Source organism: Nyctereutes procyonoides, unplaced genomic scaffold (assembly GCF_905146905.1).
Source record: "Nyctereutes procyonoides isolate TBG_1078 unplaced genomic scaffold, NYPRO_anot_genome, whole genome shotgun sequence".
In the NCBI taxonomy this organism is placed as follows: Eukaryota; Metazoa; Chordata; class Mammalia; order Carnivora; family Canidae; genus Nyctereutes; species Nyctereutes procyonoides.
In genome coordinates this window covers 12,368,094-12,384,072 of record NW_026575148.1, presented here as the reverse complement: position 1 = coordinate 12,384,072, position 15,979 = coordinate 12,368,094, and the positions used below count along the sequence as shown (strand labels likewise).

Sequence of the window (15,979 nt, the reverse complement as noted above, 5' to 3'; positions counted from 1 at the left end):
AAGATTCTTAGTTTAATTGATGCATAGGAAAAAAATAACCTTGAACCTAACATAAATTTCTCTATAGCTAATAATAATGATGTTTTGGTAATATCATTACTATTTGCTTGCAGGATTGTACCAGACAATCAGCGTTCTTTGGCCTTGGGTCTGACCTATGTGATTTTGAGAATATTTGGTATGAAACTTTTGGCAATCTTTTATTACAATGAATTGTTCATTTTTTGATATGTGTGTCTACGTGTATATTTGGAATTTCAGATAAATAATAATGGTTAACTGACACAAAACAAGCAAATGGGGGAGCTACTTTGCAGAATTTAGGAGACAATATTTATGTATAAAGACAATACCTAATGCAAAGCCTATCCTAACTATCATATAAAATATACACCAATATTAAATTTGATTAGATGGGACAATCTATTTGATTAGAGATATATTCATCAAGCTTACACAACTAGTTTCGTAAGCTGAAACAAAACACATAAGCACAGCATTGCTTGCACATTTGGGAAGTCACTAACTTAAACTAGTGCTTTTAAACATTTTCATTTTCAAAGACTCTAAATCTGTTTTTAAGAGTTTATACTCAAAGAACAAATTGGTCTTGCTGAGAATAATGCACTGTGTATTTCAGGCTTTCTTAAAATAGCAAAAATTAGCTTTCAAACCTACATTATATTAACACCCCTGATTCAAAAGTTGATTAAAATATTGATGGAGCAAGAAACTAGATTGAACTGGATTGGAGATTGAAAGACATATGATAGAGTCAAGAATGTAGAAAAAATTAAGCGTGGCTTTGATGGGAATCAGAGAAATAATAATTCTATATCTAGATCAATATGTAGGTTAAAATTAGCTTCCTTAATAAGGAAAAATTAGAGCATATTTTTATGTGAATAATGACCCAATAGAAAGGAGAGATTTAAAAAAATTGTTTATTTATTTGAGAGAGAGAGAGGGGGCATGAGCCGGGGGAGGGACAGAGGGAGAAGGAGAAGCAGGCTGTCTGCTGAGAGGGGCTTCATGGGGGTTTGATGCTAGGGTCCCGGGATCATGACCTGAGGGAATGGAAGATGCTTAACTGAGCCAGTCTGGCATCCCCAAGAACAGATTTATAATGCAAGAAGGAACATAAGAAACAGCAAGTATTATTAACAGTATCTGCATCAGAAAGGAAGCCAGTGAGACTAATACATTTTTGATGGAAAAGGGTGGTATATGATATTTTAGATAGAGACTGGGTCTATATCCAACTGGATTTTGCCAACAGAGAATTTGAAGCAGAAGATAGAGATTATCTGATTTACATTTAAAAGATAACTCTGCTTCTGAGGGAGAAATGCTTATAGAAGATAAATGTGGGGAGGGAAAAAAGGCTTCTGCTGAAGTCTAAGTGGGAATTATATTAAATCGGATTCTGGAACTTGTAAAAGACACAGAGAAATCAATATATCTAAGATATATTTGGAGTTAGTGTCACAAAGATTTATCATGGATTGGAAAAATATGATGGAAAACAGAAAAACATGAATAGTAAGTATAAATTTGTCACCTTGAGCAGTTATAAACAGAGTGCCAGCACTCAATGAAATTGGGGAAATCAGTAATGGATAGTGATCTTTGGCAGGAATCAAAAGTCATAAAGCATGAGGGTCCTGACAGAAGGAAGGTGGTTAAGACATGTTAGTTCTAGGGCCTCTTTTCTAATGCCTTTGGGATTTTTTTTCCCCCTGAGATTTTATTTCTAAGTAAGCCCCATACCCAAAGTGGGGCTCAAACTCACAACCCTAAGATCAAGAGTCACATGCTCCAATGACTGAGCCAACTAGGCACCCGAGTGGCTTTTAAAAAAAATCAGTTGTGGGATCCCTGGGTGGCACAGCGGTTTGGCACCTGCCTTCAGCCCAGGTCATGATCCTGGAGACCCGGGATCAAATCCCACGTCGGGCTCCCGGTGCATGGAGCCTGCTTCTCCCTCTGCCTGTGTCTCTGCCTCTCTCTCTCTCTCTCTCTGTGACTATCATAAATAAACAAAAATTTAAAAAAAAGACTAAAAAAATCAGTTGTAATTCACTTTTAGCTGAAATTGTTGCTGAGTAGATGTTGTCTCTGGGAGTATATAAAGATTTCCCTCAGGCAGTGCACAACTGTTCCTCTGGATTTGAGGTCCTCTGAATCTAAGGGTGCTTACAAACATACCAAAGCATTTTCATTTTCAGGTATTTCTCTCAATATCTTGATAACATGTACACTGCAATACAAAACTATTCATTGATTGAAAATGACACAATTTGAAATCTTTGGAGGCACACTGAATTCACAAAAATAATACTTAATATCTGTTTTAAATACTTCCTCCTAAATTTTTATTTGAAAAATCAACAAAAGTTTTGAGATATCAAATAACGTGTACACCATTCTAAAAATATGAAAGTAACTAATTTTTTATACCTACAGAGATAAGGATTTTTAAAAATACAGTCATTGCTTCGTTATTAATAATCCTATAAATAAATTCATAGCTAATTTTAAATGATACATTTAAATGTGATGATGACTAAATTTATGTTTAATTTTAGAATAAAAGCATTCTTATCCTTACTTGTAGTGTTATCATGGAGAATTTACAATTAATGCATTTTTCACAGGGACTATACCTGGACCAATACTTTTTAGAACGGCAGGAGACACTTCTTGTATCTTTCGGGTGACTGAATACTGTGGAAACAAAGGAAATTGTTGGATCTATAATAAGTTAAAAATGGCCTACCTTATGGTAGGAATATGTAAGTGACACCTATTGAAGGAATATAGAAAAGTATAATTGTTTTAAAAATGTTTAGTTGTTTACGGTAATGTGCAAGAATAATAAATTGTGGACAAATGGATACCTTGATGATTAAAGAAGCCTTATATAGAAAATATTTTAGAAATGTAAGTATTATAGTATTCACTTGAGTATTTGAGTCATTGCATTAAGTACACAATTGTTTCATGTTAGTCTTGAATAAAGGGTGGTAATTAGCAAAGTTTCAATTTAGAAATCAATTTTGTCCATATACAAACACAAACAAGTTGCTTGACCTTATGCCCGTTTCCATTTCATGGTAAAGGATTAGATAATTAAAAATATTTTTTTCATACCCCTAAAGAGCATCAAGATATTCTTACCCTACTTTCATTAAGTTTCACTTATTTTATTTTATTTTTTTTTGCTTAATGATATAACAATCTACATAGCAAGCATTCATTATTTGTTGAATAAATAAGAGATACAGGGAATTAGGATACTATGGTGGTCTGAGTTATGGTCAGTGTTGAGAAAGTCTAAATATTCTTGTATTACTTTGGAAAGTTCACTAGATTTTTCTGGATCTCAATTTATTCATCTGTAAGGTGAGGATGTTGGACTACACAATTTCTGAAATTTTAATCAGTACTAACATTTAATGATTTTATTGTATAGATGTTGGTGTGATAAATATTTAAGTGTTTATATGTTTTGTGACTTTAATGAGTGTGTTCGTTCAAAGAAACACATAATAATAGATGCTAATATTTAATAGTAACAAACACCTCTGTGACATATCGTACAGTGGTGCCTTGTAATTCAAAAGTCAATTATCCAGCAAGCTTAGTCTATACTGACACTTGAATAAAGCAAAATTAAAAAAAACTATTAAAAAGTAAAAAGATGACATTTAAGTAGTCAAAATTAATTTATCAGAGATAGTTCAACAAAACTAGGCATTGTTCATGACGAAGTCCTCTTAAGACACTGCTGAGTCTTTTAAATTTTATTTTATTTATTTTATTTATTTTTTTATTTATTTATGATAGTCACACAGAGAGAGAGAGGCAGAGACATAGGCAGAGGGAGAAGCAGGCTCCATGCACCGGGAGCCCGATGTGGGATTCGATCCTGGGTCTCCAGGATCGCGCCCTGGGCCAAAGGCAGGCGCTAAACCGCTGTGCCACCCAGGGATCCCTAAATTTTATTTTAGATACAACTGCAGCATGCTTATCTATTTTCAAACACAGCACATAATTGAGAAAGCTGGGGAACTGCTGGGGATCCTGCTAAGGAGCTCCTAAAAGGAGAGAGCAATAATAAAAAAAAAAATAAGGAATTATGTCAGAAAGGGTAGATGAAACTGCAATAGGAATATGCTTTTGTGGCAGTTAGTGTAAACTAGTCCATTTTAAAGTTCTGATCATCAAAAGAAATAATTGAAAGATAGCCACAGTGTAGAAGGTAAAATGTGAAAAAGAATCAATGTTCAAAATATATAAAGAACTCCCATAAATCAGTAATAGGCAAAGGATTGACAATGGAAAAATAGACCAAAGACTTGAAGGAACTCTTCACAAAAGTGGATAATGGAACAGTCAATAAACAATGGCTTGGATAAATTGTGATAAAATCAGCAATGGAATAGTATACAACAATGAAAATGAAAGCTACACAGTTGCATAAATAATGAGCGAATCATACAAACATAATGTTGAAAGAAAGCAAGAAGAAACAAATGATTATGCAGCGTGTGATTCCACTTACATAGTTTTGACCTGTTTTAAATATACTTCAAAAGCAAACAGAACTAACCCTTTTGGGTTAGTGACCGAGAAAACACGAAGGAAGGCTTTCTGGGTGTTGACAGTGTTTCGTTCCTGATTCAGATGCTGGTCACAATATGTTTAGTTGGTGAAAAATTTATCGAACAGTACCCTTTAAAAAATTGAGATGTAATTAAGATATATTTAGCATAGATCTCAGTGTTTGGTTTCATGGCCTTCCATAATTCAGTGCACCTGTGGAATCAGCGCCTCGTCCAAGCAGAAATTTCCCCTGTGTCTCTTTTCAGTCAATTTCCAGATAAATCTCTTTCAGATTTCTATTATGTTGGTTCTGCATGTTCTAGCAATTTATGCAAATGGAATGCAGTATATACTGTTGTTGTTGCTTTTTTTCTGTGTTGCTTACTATGCTTTGGGGGAGATTCAGCTGTATTATTCCATAGCAGTAGTTTGTGCTCTTAATAATTTCTGAATACTACTTCATTTCGTGAATATATTACAATTTATCCATCTCAGTGTTGGGCTATTCTAAATGTGTGAAAATTGTGTTCTTATAAATGGCAGACTAATTAATGTTTCTTACTTAATCTTTTTTAACCATTATAATTGATATTGTCAGATAACTGATGTTCCCCTAAAATAATTTTTATTTTAATTTTCAGGGTTATTTGCATCCTAAGCTCAAGTACTTTTATATAATGCTTATAATACATTAATTTTCTGAAACTTGAAAATGAATAAAAACCCTACGTAGTCAACTACTTTTTCTAACATATTTGTTTGTATTTGGAAAATGGTATATATTTCAAAAAGACTGCATGAAATGAATTATATAGGTTCCAGTCCCTATTGATATTTAAGTTTTGAAAGCAGAAATATACTTTTAAGCTTTAGAATTAATTCATTCTATGAAATAATAACACACCTTGCATTTTCTTGGGATATATCTTCAAGAAATCTAAAAGTTTTTGTAAACATTAAAAATACCTCCTTTAAGTAATATAAATTTATGACACTAATTACATTTTACAATTGGAAAATTGATATTTTATAGCAAGGAAATATACTTACCTTTTCTTTGGTAAATGTCATTCTCTCTAGAAACAGTTTTGCTCTAAATAGATTGACACATCTGATGCTTGTATTTTTTTTTAAATTCAGGTTCTATTTGCAAATTAATCACTATCTTCTTCACCGCTATTGCATTTTGCCTATATAAATGTTTATCAGAGGAAAACAATGACACGCTGCATATACCTGTGAAGAATCTAAAAGTAAAAAGAAAGGGAAAAAACTAATTTATAACTGGATCGAAATGAAGAATTATACACTGTCAGTCCATCAATGGAATGCTATATTAATAAAATTTGAAATAATTACAATATAGTTACATGTTTAATAAATGAATGTGATTCATATGACCCTGTAAGTTTTATTATAATTTGAGTACAAGTATAGTAATATGGTCTCTGTGTTTGGATTTTTATAAGATATTGTAAAATACACATTTAATACTTTCTTTTTTTTTTAAGATTTTATTTATTCATGAAAGACACAGAGAGAAAGAGAGAGGCAGAGACATAGGCAGAGGGAGAATGATGTGGGACTTGATTCCAGGACCCTGGGATCACAACCTGAGCCAAAGGCAGGCGCTCAACCACTGAGCCACCCAGTTGTCCCCACATTTAATAGAAACACAATACTATGAAAAAAAAAGATGAAGCAGAAGTGGGAAAATACACATAAGTTAATTCTGACTACAAAAATATGTATTAATTATTAGCCTTTGTTTATATAGGACTACTTAGGTTTCATATAGTTTATTCATACTACTTTTCATTTGGGCTGTGGATGTTTATTTATAAACTCAGTAATTTTTCAAGATAACATTAGATTTATCAATTTGATTCATATAAGGAGAAATTAATGTCCTATTTATTTCTCCAAAAGAAGACAACTTTAAACCTTTTAAAAATTACCATTTTATTTATCTTTTATTTCACCATGGAGAGGTTTCTTTGGAAGCTTTCTCTGGTCAGCTGGCCAATGTGCAATGCATATTTTTATGCTCCTTTAATTTTATCAGGCGCAAGATTCAGTATGATCATATATTTTTACTTTGATTTGAGTTTTATCGATAAAGACTATCTGATACCTGAACTGAGTTCCATTTTTGGGCTTTTATGTTTCATTGTATGATAATTATAATTATTTCATGTGAAAAGATACTCAAATTTAAATGTAGAAACTGTGTCAACCATTTGTGGAATTTTTCTTAAGTTTAAATGTGTTTCTCTAGAGAGTTTTTGTTACAATTATTTCATACATCATTGTACATCCATCCAAATTATATAGCAATTTTCTAAATACTGGAATAAAAATCAGATTGTTATAAAACAAAAACTTATCTACATTGTTTCTGTTGTTCTCTTGGGAGAAGAAACAACTGACAAAATTTCTCCTTTATTATGTACATTAGTCACTGACCCTGCATGTAAGGGTAGATAGACATTGGTCTATTCTTTTTTTTTTTAATTTCTCCAAATTTTTAAATTAAATTCCAGTTAGTTAACATACAGTGTAATATTAGTTTCAGGTTATTTTGCTTACCATAATACTTTCAAGCCTCATCCATGTCACTACAAAGGGCCTATTCATGGTATTGGCTGTCAGAGATAAAGGTGAAGCAGTGAGTATTCGTATTTTACTATATATATTTCTTTCTTAACTTCAACGTGCACTTATGAAAACCTATAAACTAGTATCTATGTGAAATTCTACTTGACTGCTTGACTCTTCTCTGTTGGGACCAGTATGATTGCAGGGTATCTGTTGATCAGAGTGTGAAAACGGGAGTTTCTCCTTGAAAGATTCTCAAGGATCTACTGCTGTGCCCTACATTCAGAAAAAACAAACAAAAAACCCCACACATGATGTTTACCTAAGTAGTAGAAATGTATCTATGGTGATCTGCATTTTCAGAATACCTTCTTAGGAAGCATTTCTCATGTTCTTAAAGTGTATAGGATTTCAAATATCAGTGAATAACAGTTTTTTCTAGGAAAATTAAAGTTTAATAATTTTGTGTTATTCATAAGTTTAATATTCTCTGTGTAAAGATTTTTTAAAATTTTTAAATTTTAATTGTTTTGTCTAAAGATACTGACTGAAAATTTATGCAACCAGGAAAATAAGGTAAAACAATAATACTCAGATCCATTTTGCAGGTGCTTGTTGCACATGTGTGTGTATATGTATATATTATCTATATATCTGTCTTTTTTCAAAAAACAAAGGTAAAACAAAAATTATAATAATTTGGGGAGTAGTGTTAAGACTTTAAATTTGATTATAGCTTCTTGATACTACAGAACATTTGTTTCTGTCACAAGCTAGTTTATAATGGATTGGTAAATAGAAAAATGATACAAGTTATGACCCAGAAGTTTCACTGGTTAACACTAAGTTAGCAGCTTTTTTTTTTTTTTTTAAGATTTTATTTATTTATTCATGAGAGACACAGAAAGAGAGAGAGGCAGAGACACAGGCAGAGGGAGAAGCAGGCTACATGCAGGGAGCCTGACGTGGGACCCGATCCCAGGTCTCCAGGATCACGCCCTGGGCCGAAGGCAGGAGCCAAACTGCTGAGCCACCCAGGGATCCCCAGTTAGCAGCTTTTGAAACCATCAGGGAAATCTTTCTTACTATTAAAGAAAAGATCTTATCATTAAATAAAATCTTAAGAAAAAACAGCTAAAAATCATACAGGAGCAACTTCCTTTGAAATCAGTTTTGAATAGTTTAATGTTACCAAGAATCATTATGCTTTTTACAATGTTAACATATCCAGTGAGGCTGCAAGTTCAGGTGAAGATGCTGCAAAGATATTTCTAATTTTTTTTTTTTAATGAGACTGATCTGTATTGGGAATTCGTGTCCTCAAAGAGCTATATCTCAACAGAAGAAGGTGAGCTCTGTGTTTAAACATAGGAAAGGTATCGCAGTACTGAGTGAAAACCTAGTGTGGATTTAATTGTGCTAAAATGTATTAAAATTGTGGTTGTTTTTGTTAGAACTCTGATTACAAAGTTGTAGTGGTTTACCTCTACATTGTTTTCTCCAGAAGACTAGTTATTTATGGTGTTTGATTTTGCCTAAAGGGATGTTTTAAAGGAATATACACATGATATCATAGCAGAAATGCTAATATTTTTAGAATTGAGAGCTGCAAATTGCATGTTCTCCAAAATCTTAGGATAATTACCATGAAAATCCTAGTTTCTCAATCTTTTAAAAAATTAATTCTTATTAATATTGAAGATTTCCTGCTTTAACATCTAGCAATCTTCCATATGTAGTCTAGAAAAGTATCAAGTTTTTTTTTTTAATTTTTATTTATTTATGATAGTCACACACACACAGAGAGAGAGAGAGAGAGAGAGAGAGAGGCAGAGACACAGGCAGAGGGAGAAGCAGGCTCCATGCACCGGGAGCCCGACGTGGGATTCGATCCCGGGTCTCCAGGATCGCGCCCTGGGCCAAAGGCAGGCGCCAAACCGCTGCGCCACCCAGGGATCCCCAAGTATCAAGTTTTGAGTTATTAATGGCATATTTCCCTTCTCAGCACAAGAATTTACTCTTATTTTCCCCAAGCTCTGTTAAGACATAATTGATATACAGCATTGCATAAGTTTACGGTATACAGCATGACTGGATTTATATATACTGTGAAATGATTACCAAAATAAGTTTAGTTAACATCCATCATCTCGTATAAATACAAAAAAAAAAAAAGAAAGGAAAGCAATGTTTTTTTTTTTTTTTTAAATTTTTTTTTGTTTTATTTATTTATGATAGGCACACAGTGAGAGAGAGAGAGGCAGAGACACGGGCAGAGGGAGAAGCAGGCTCCATACACCGGAAGCCTGACATGGGATTCGATCCCGGGTCTCCAGGATCGCGCCCTGGGCCAAAGGCAGGCGCCAAACCGCTGCGCCACCCAGGGATCCCGAAAGCAATGTTTTTTGCCTCATGATGAGAACTCTTAGTATCTCCTAACTTTCAAATATCCTATGAACAGTATTAACTGTAGTCATCGTGTTGTACATTATTTCCCCAGTACTTCCTTATCTTACAGCTGGAAGTTTGTATATTTGACCATTTTTGTCAGATTTCCATACCCCTCCCCCATTTATGGCAAGCACAAACCTAATCTCTCCTCCTATGAGTATTGTGGGATTTTTTTGTTTGTTTTGTTTTTCAAAAATTTTGTTTATGAGAGAGAGAGAGAGAGCGCGCACATGAGTTGGGCAGAGGCAGAGGAAGAGGAAGAAGCAGATGCCCCTTGGAGCAGGGAGCCTGACATGAGGCTTGATCCTAGGGTCCCAGGATCCCATCTGAGCCTAAGGCTGAGGCTCAACCAACTGAGCTATCCCGGCGCCCAGGATGGTGGCTTTTGTTGTTGTTGTTTGTTTTATATTTCACATATAAATGAGATTATAAAGAATTTGTTTTTCTCAGAGGCGCCTGAGTGGCTCAGCTGGTCGAGTGTCCAACTCTTGGTTTCAGTCCAGGTCATGGTCTTGTGGTTGTAGGACTGAGCCCCACGTTAGGCTCTGTGCTCAGTGTGGAGTCCGCCTGAGATTCTTTCTCCCTCACTCTCCCTCTTCTGCCTTTCCCTTTCCCACCTTCTCTCTCTAAAAATTAATAAAATCTTAAAAAAAGAATTTGTCTTTCTCTATCTTATTTCACTTAGCCTAATGCTCTCCAGGTCTACCCATGTTATCACAAATGAAAGGATTGCTATCATTTTTTGTGGCTGAATAATATTCTATTGTGCATACACAGCCTCTGTATCATTGATGGACACTTGTTTCCATGCTTTGACTGTTAGAAATAATAATGCTATGAACACAGGAGAGCAGATACCTCTTTGAGAGTGTATTTACTTATTTTGGATATGTTTCCAGGAGTGGAATTGTGGATCATCTGGTAGTTCTATTTTAAGTTTTGAGTGACCTTCATACTGTTTTCCATAGTAGGTGTACCAATTTATAATTGTACTAATGTGAACAAGGGTTTCTTTCCCCCACAAACTCATCAGCATTTGTTACCTTATCTTTTGACGATAGCCATTCCAAGAAGCATGAAGTGATACCTCAGTGTGGTTTCAATTTGCACTTCCCTGATAGTTAATGATGTTACACATGTTTTCATGTATCAGTTTGCTATCTGTACATCTTCTTTGGAAAAATGTCTATTCAGATAATCCGCCCATTTTTAAATTGGAATGTTTGTTTGGCTATTGAGTTCTATGAGTTCTTTTTATATTTTGAATATTAATCCCTTATCAGTTAGTTATATAATTTGCAAATATCTTTCCAAATGGTAAATTGTCTTTTCATTCTGTTGATCATTTCTTTTGCTGTGCAAAAGGTTTCTAATTTGATGTAGTCCCACTTTTTAATTTTGTTGCTTATGCTCTAGGTTACATATCCAATAAAATCATTCCAAGACCTATCTCAAGGAACTTTTTTCCTATGTTTTCTTCTAGGAGTTTTATAGTTTCTGATTTTACATTCAAGTCTTTAACCCATTCTAAGTTAATTTTTACAAGTGGTGTTAAGTAGGGATCTAGTTTCATTTTTTTATATGTGAATATCCAATTTTCTCAGCATCAATAATTGATGAAATCAGGAGAAATACTCATTTCTCCATTGCGTATTCTTGAACTCTTTGTCAAATATTAATTGATCATTTATGCATAGGTGCTTGATTTCTGGGTGCTTGATTATGTTCCATTAGTCTATGTGTTTGTATTTATAGCAGCACCATACTGTATGGATGGTTCTCCTGACCTCAGTGTACATCTTTATGACCATTATTTTGAACTTTTTAATGATTTTGTAATAGAAACCATACTACTATGAAAATGAATGAAATTGATGTGTTGCTATCAAAATGAATAAGCCTTACAAAATTTTGTCAAAACTGCCAAATTGCAGACTATATATGTATGTTTATAATATTCAATATTACTCATGGGCACATACATCTGTAATAGACTTATAAAAAATTTAGAGGAATGATAAAACATCAGATTTAGCAGCAAAGTTAACATGCTGCATTGCTTATCCAGTGGGAGCCAAATAAACTTTTTCCTCAAATTTGAAAAATAATATAAAAAAAAGCTTAACCTGACTGCCTTGCTTTAGTCCGGTTGGACAGATTTTAGTTCTAGGCCCACACCTGAAACAGTAACAGTTGCAAAGGTAATAATAACCAGACTGACTTAAATTTGAGCTCCTAAATTATTTTCCAAGGTGAATATAATTGCTATAATTATATGATTTAATCACACCCTAGCCCTGGAATTGAAAGTGAAATCAGCTTCCCCAGGTCCACAGGAAATTTGGGAGAGGCATATATCATGAACAAAGTGGAATTTTTTTAGGAAGAAGAAATCTGTAGGAGTTTAAGTGTTACAGTGACCAAGACTATAGTAGTAATGGATTATGGATACAAGGTGAATGGTGAGGGATGAGAGGTGAGGGAGTGAGAGAAGGGGAAGAAAGAAAGAATTGGGGTGGATGGGGAAATGGAGAGAGAGAGAGAGGGAGGAAGATTAAACTTGGCACCCTTGTAGTTAGCTTGTACGCTTTTATTTAGGGTGTGAAGCATAGGAGGAATGGAGGATTTAGAAAAGGAGATGAGTTCAATTTTGAATATATTGATTTTGAGGTACCAATGAGACAGCCAAGTGCCATTTGGCAGTTGAAGATAAAGATGTAAAGCTAAGGAGAGTGATCTCAATTGGAGTCATATTTAGGGATCATCAATACAACAATTTGATCCATGGGAAAAAAAGATAAATTTGCTCAAAAAAAAAGAAAACAGTCTACTACAAACTGAGGAATTCTGAAGAATATAACATGTAATAAATAAATGTCTAGAGGAAGAGACTAAGAAGGAAAAGCATGAAGAAAACCAGAGCTGAAATCAGTACAATAAAGGCAAGGATAGAGGGCATATGAAGATGATGGGAGCTGTCAAAATTGCCACATGTTGCTGAGAATTCAAGGGAAGTAATGATAATGTTTACTGGATTTAGCAACAAAGAGTTTGTTGGAAAGTACAATGAGAGAAATTTCAGAGAATTATAGGAGCAGAAGTCAGATGGCAATAGGGTAAGAAATGTATTGGAAATGAGCAATTGGACACATCAAATGTAAATAAGATCTGTAAGTTTAGCTGTGGAAAAAAAAAAGTAGGGATCCCTGGGTGGCGCAGCGGTTTGGCGCCTGCCTTTGGCTCAGGGCGCGATCCTGGAGACCCGGGATCGAATCCCATATCGGGCTCCCGGTGCATGGAGCCTGCTTCTCCCTCTGCCTGTGTCTCTGCCTCTCTCCCTCTCTCTGTGTGACTATCATAAATAAAAAAAAAAAAAAAAAAAAAAAAAAGAAAAAAAAAAGTATAGCTGTGAACAGAAGATACAAGCCTGTAGTTGGCTGCGGTGCTGAGGTTTGTTGAGGGTGGCCGATGAAGTAATTGTTGCTATAAGCGTTGTGACGGATGGCTGGAGCATGTTCAAAAGCTGATAGGAAGAGATTGGGGTCTAAGAACAAGAATTTAGTTAGTAGAGCAAGATCACTAAGGAGGGCGTGGGATGGGTTCCAAAGCACAGGGCAAAGGATTAGCTTTAGTAAAGAGAAAGGACTTCTTCCTTTGCAACAGAGGGCACAAAGGAAGGGACGGGTGCAACTGTGGGTAATTTTGTAGATTTGATGGCTGGAACTTGAGCTCGTGCAATCTTCTGAATGTGTCTCCTCTCCTTACAATCATTTCCTCATGATCTAACCTTGCAACCTATGTTCTGTTACATAAACAGCATGATACCTCTCTAACTAGTTTCTTGTTGTTTTTCTTCTTCCAACACACTCTCTTCCCTGTTGTGAAAGGAGTCTTTTTAAAATGTCAGTCTGATCATGTTATGCAATGAGTTGTAATTGTTTACCTGCCTGGCTCTTTTCTAGATAAGGAGACTATGAAGGGAAGTATTGTGTCGTTCATTGCTCTGTTCTCAGACTTTTTTTTAATGTAATGAATGTTCAAAAGATATTAGTTGGGTGAATAAATGGCTGGTGACTTTATCTCTAATGCCATTGGCACAAAAGTGTTTGTTTTTTATTGAGATTATCAGAAAGATAGATTGCTGAATACAAGTATAAAATCTTCTGTGGGTGGGACACCTGGGTGGCTCAGGGGTTGGGCGTCTGCCTTCAGCTCAGGGTGTGATTCTGGAGTTTTGAGATCAAGTCCCACATCGGGCTCCCTGTGTGGAGCCTGCTTATTTTCTGCCTATGTCTCTACCTCTCTTGGTGTGTCTCATGAATAAATAAATAAAATCTTAAAAAAAAATCTGCAGGACTTTGAGAATTCACAGTTAAGATCTGAAGGACTTCATTTCAAAGCCACTTCCCCACTTGCTCAAGTCTCCCTCACTTTCTATTTAAAAGCCTATTTCAGCAAAGTTTATTGAGTTTTAGGTTGAATTGTGCCTCTACAAAAGCTATATTTGAGTCCCAACCTCTAGTACCTGTAAATGTGACCTTCCTGGGAAAGAGGACCTTTTTAAAAATTTTTTGTTTTATTTAAATACTTAATATTTAAAACAGTACAAAAATACTGTTTTATTTAAATACTCTCTACACTCTCTACACCCAATGTGGGACTCTAACTTATGATCTTGAGATCAAGAGTTACATGCTCTTCATTTTTTTTTAAAGATTTTATTTATTTATTCATGAGAGACACAGAGAGAGAGGCAGAAACACAAGCAGAGGGAGAAGCAGATTCCATGCAGGGAGCTCCATGTGGGACTCAATCCGTGGACTCCAGGACCACGCCCTGAGTCGAAGGCAGATGCAGAGCCACTCAGGCATCCCAAGAGTCACATGCTCTTCTGACTGAGCCCACCAGGCATCCTGGGAAATAGAGTCTTTGAAGATGGAATCAAGTTAAAATGAAATTGTCCTGGATTAGTGTGGGCCCCAATCCAATGACTGGCATCCTTCTAAGAAAAGGGAGATTTGGGCACAGAACACACCGGGGAGAACACTCTATGAATAAAGGAGAGTTTGGAGTGATACATCCAAAAGCCAAGGAACACCAAGCGTAGGTAGGAGGAAGATAGGAAGACTTCTTCCCTACCGCCTCCAGAGGGACATGGCCTTCCTGATACCTTGATTTTGAACTTCCAGGCTTTAGAATTGTGAGAGAAATTATGTTGTTTTAGCTACCCAGTTTGTGGTACATTGTTATGACAGCCCTAGGAATCTAATATACCTTATATATGTATATAATTTTTCTTGATTAGATTTATTTCAGGAATCTTATGAAACTTCCAACTTAGGTAAGTCTTTGCACTTCTTGAATGAAAGTTTCTCACTCCTCATCCATCCAGGGAGATATTCTTTCCTATTACAACATAAAGTTCAAACAACACTGCAGTAACTTTATTATCTTTAGAACAAAAATGCACTAATCCCAAGGCTCTGGGCTTTTTTTAATTTTTAAAATTTTCCTCTATGACTTTCTTTTTTTTATTTCAATGTTGTTGTTCGACTAGGAAGAAAGATTCTAAATGACATTAATCTGTTTAAATTGCTATGTTTAAAACTCAGGAAACTATGACTAAGTACCTAGTGGGAAAGATCTGCCACCAGTCATGGACCTCACAAAGAAATTTTACAATGTAGTCTCCATGTTATATTATCTCATTAGAGTCATAAGATAATAAAACTGTGAAACCTCTGACCTTCAAACTACTTCACTATGGAAGCTTACAAACAAACAAACAAACAAACAAAAAATCAAAAAAGCCTTCCATGAGAGTTTGTTTTCAAACTACGAAGGTACATCTGTCTTACTTTTATTGAACCTAAAGACAACAAAAGGGCACGTTAGTATTTCTTTAAAGATATTTTATCAATTTAAAATATGTAAAAATGTAATCCTTTTTTCAGTAGTAAACATTTGGGATTGTATTAGAACAAACACCTAACTTTTTAACTAGGTTTTAATGGGTATATTTCAATTTATGTAAAATTATTTCAAAAGAATATAAATTGAACTTTTATGTCATGAGCTGGCAAATGAAATCACTGTTAAATTTAGTCATGTGTTACGAACCAAGGCAATTAAGGATAATAAAGACCAACAAGAGATATGGTTTCTGGTTTGTCACTTACTATAAAGTATTACAAGTAATTCATCGTACAATATATGGTGCTTAATTATCTAAAGTGATTATTGTCATATACTATTTTTAATATGTAATTTTGCTTTTTTTTGAAAAAGATTTTATTTATTTATTCATGAGAGACAGAGAGAG

General features: G+C 34.7%; 1 protein-coding gene across 1 annotated transcript in view; it reads left to right on the top strand.

Annotated features, from left to right (window-relative positions):
* SLCO6A1 (solute carrier organic anion transporter family member 6A1) overlaps window positions 1–12,378 on the top strand; it is a 101,654-nt gene extending 89,276 nt beyond the window's left edge. Inside the window, exons 11-14 of the mRNA XM_055312801.1 lie at window positions 114–178; window positions 2,658–2,795; window positions 5,749–5,861; window positions 12,256–12,378. Coding sequence (XP_055168776.1) covers window positions 114–178; window positions 2,658–2,795; window positions 5,749–5,861; window positions 12,256–12,378 — 439 coding nt within the window. The remainder of the gene's footprint in view (window positions 1–113; window positions 179–2,657; window positions 2,796–5,748; window positions 5,862–12,255) is intronic.
* Window positions 12,379–15,979: the final 3,601 nt, after the last annotated feature.